The sequence below is a fragment of the Hippichthys cyanospilos genome, chromosome 13, assembly GCF_059441005.1.
Source record: "Hippichthys cyanospilos isolate Australia breed blue-spotted pipefish chromosome 13, RoL_Hcya_1.0, whole genome shotgun sequence".
In the NCBI taxonomy this organism is placed as follows: Eukaryota; Metazoa; Chordata; class Actinopteri; order Syngnathiformes; family Syngnathidae; genus Hippichthys; species Hippichthys cyanospilos.
This window is the reverse complement of record NC_142381.1, coordinates 1,165,107-1,168,038: the sequence shown is the minus strand read 5'-3', so window position 1 is coordinate 1,168,038 and position 2,932 is coordinate 1,165,107. Positions and strand designations below refer to the sequence as shown.

At 52.5% G+C, this 2,932-nt stretch overlaps 1 protein-coding gene across 1 annotated transcript; it reads right to left on the bottom strand.

Moving 5' to 3' along the window:
- Positions 1–351: 351 nt before the first annotated feature.
- Positions 352–2,725, bottom strand: sox3 (SRY-box transcription factor 3). The gene has a single exon (XM_088431466.1). It carries the CDS (start codon positions 2,555–2,557, stop codon positions 1,562–1,564), a length of 996 nt encoding a protein of 331 aa, XP_088287592.1. The 5' UTR covers positions 2,558–2,725; the 3' UTR covers positions 352–1,561.
- Between the last annotated feature and the right edge of the window lie 207 nt (positions 2,726–2,932).

Genomic DNA, 2,932 nt, shown 5'->3' with positions numbered 1-2,932 from the left:
TTCGTAAAACATTGTATGTTTTTATTGTATTAAGACTTACACAGATGTGCATTATCATGATGCAATTTTCCAGCAAAAAAAAAAAAAAAGATGAATTCAGACGATATAGCTTCTACAGTCGCTGAATAAAATACGCCAAGAGAAAGCGCTAAAAATATAGTTCCAAAGTTGAACAAACCTGACACATAGCTTGATACTAAATTCAAAAGTTCAAGCATATGCAAAATTTGGCCGAGACCTCACTGAATATTTTACAAATATGGCCCCAATTTAAAAGCTAATAAAAGCTGTCACTAGGAAATTGTTATTGGTCAACCGAAAGACACGTTTCACATATCAGAGTCTTAAAAGTGTGTTTCATACAAATTTATTCAGCATTTAAGAACAGAGGATAGTCTTAAAATATGTAGAAACGTCAGTTTAAATTAAAAAAAAAAATCACTCTGGAGAACGAGTGAACTTGACACTGCCCAAAAATTTTTTACAAACCATGACAAATGTACAAAACAAATGAACATATTTTCCACATGACAAAACATCACAGGCTAAGAAAAAAGGAGGGGGGGGGGGGGGACTATAAATAAAACTTGCGCTTGCGACCGGCACAGTCTTAATATTTCATTTTAAACTAAAAAAGAAAAAAAAAAGGGGGGGGGGGGTGAGAGGAAAGCAAACGGACTACGAGTTTGGACAGCTGACATTCTACAAATGAAGTGTAAACATTTTTTTTCTGAAATAAACCGGCCTCTTGACGAGGCCACTTGCCTTTTCACGCACACATGAAAAATGTGGCATTCAAGTTCATAGAGAGAAGTCCGATTCTTCCACGTCGCTTCTGATTGCTTCAACTCGTCGTCGCTGGGACCGAGAAACTTGCCTTCGTCCTTTTTGTGTGCGTGTGTGTGTGTGTGTGTGTCTTTTTACAATTTCATCCGGTGGACTTGATGCTCTCGGCTCAGTCCCCAAAATGTAAAAAAAAAAAAAAAAAAACATTAAAAAGTAGGTGTGTGAAAATGTTTTGATTTTTGGTAGGGGCTTGCTTCATTTTGTTGAGTGTATAATTATAAACAGAAATATATATAATTATATACACAGAGTGGGCCAATTTTGGGTGATTTCGAGACTACATTTGTCCCCAGTCTAAAAAGAGCAAAATTTGCATTTTTCTTTCCACTCAAAAAGTATCGATTTACTTTGGAGCTGGAAAAGGACGGAGCCAATATCGGGGTGAATTTGAGCCAACTTTTGCACAAAACGACCAATCTGAGGGTGTCGCTTTGCGGAAGGGGCGTCAAAGCGACCCAAATTTTGGGTGCGTTCTTTTTACCAGCCGCGGATATTACAGTAGTATTTGCTTTTGGACTTTGTAATCCGAGCTCGAAAAGGGGGTGTGATAAAGCGAGTAAAAAGCAAGGTCATTGGTGAAAATCCAAGGCAGAGATTCCTCGGGGCCCGACGCGGCCCGCAGGCCGGGAGTTCGCCACCTCGGCGGTCCGGCGAGCGCAGTTCAAGTATCCGGTCAACGTTGTTATTATTTTGTTTTGTTTCGTTTTGTTTTTTCTCAGATGTGCGTGAGAGGCAGGGTCCCGTTGACGGCGGCCGCGGCCGCGGCGGCGGCGGCGCCCTGGTAGTGCGCGTGCACGCCGTGCAGGCGGCCGCTCTGCAGGGCCGAGTGCGCGTGCTCGGCGCCGTCGCCGCCGGGCGGCAGGTACATGCTGATCATGTCCCTCAGGTCCCCCAGGCAGGCGCGCTGCGAGTGCGACGTGATGGCGGGCGGCGGCGAGCTGGGCTCGCTCTTGCACATGGAGCCCAGGCCCACCATGGAGGGGTTGGCGGCGGCGGCGGCTGCGGCGGGGCCGCCGGGGGGCGCGGCGCCCTGCGGCGAGCCGTAGCCGATGGGGGACGCGCTGTAGGTGGACGCGGCGCTCATGTAGCTCTGCGCCGAGCTCATCATGGGGTACTGCAGCGAGGCCACGTCGTAGCGGTGCATCTGCTGGATCTGCGGCCCGCCGTGGTGCTGCGGGTAGGCCAGCTGCTCGGGCATGAGCGAGTAGGCGCCGTTGCTCCAGCCGTTCATGTGCGCGTGCGCGTAGCCGTCCACGCGCTGCCCCACCTGCACCGGACCGCTCACCGCCGCCGCCGCGCCGCCCGCCGCGTGCAGGAGCCCGCCCGACACCGACAGCGAGTACTTGTCCTTCTTCAGCAGCGTCTTGGTCTTCCGCCGCGGCCGGTACTTGTAGTCCGGGTGCTCCTTCATGTGCATGGCGCGCAGCCGCTTGGCCTCGTCGATGAACGGCCGCTTCTCGGCGTCCGTCAGCAGCTTCCAGTCGGCGCCCAGCCGCTTGCTGATCTCGGAGTTGTGCATCTTGGGGTTCTCCTGGGCCATCTTGCGCCGCTGGCCCCGGGACCACACCATGAAGGCGTTCATGGGCCGCTTCACGCGCTCCTGGTCGCTCGCGCCGCCTCCGCCGCCGCCGCCCTTGGAGCCCGGAACCGAAACCGAGTTGGGCGGCGGGGGCAGCGGGGACTTGATCTCCGTCTCCATCATGCTGTACATGCTTCCACCCGGACGGCGCGGGAAGAGAGGGAGGGGAAGAAAAAAAAAAAAAAAAAAAAAAAAAGTTGCGCCCCGAGTCGAAGAAAAAAGTTGGCTTGACGTCCGGCGTGCAGGTGCGCTTCCTGGGTTCGCTGAGCGAGTTGTGCAAACTTGTTGGCCGAGACCGGCGTGTTATTAGGCCCAGGTCGGGAGCGAGTCGGGAGCCCGGGGCGGCCAATCACAGGCCGCCTCCCACGCGAGCTCGCCAGCCAATCGCAAGCCTCGCTCGGATCAGCCTCTTTTTCTGCTCCCCCAAAAGCTAAGAAAAAAAGTTGGCGACCAAGCTAGTTCTTTTTTGGGGGCGCGGAAAAAAAGACATCGACTCGGGTTTCTTCC

What these genes read in the sequence shown, in the direction of transcription:
- sox3 (XM_088431466.1), bottom strand. Translation starts at nt 2,557, where the DNA reads ATGTACAGCATGATGGAGACGGAGATCAAGTCCCCGCTGCCCCCGCCG.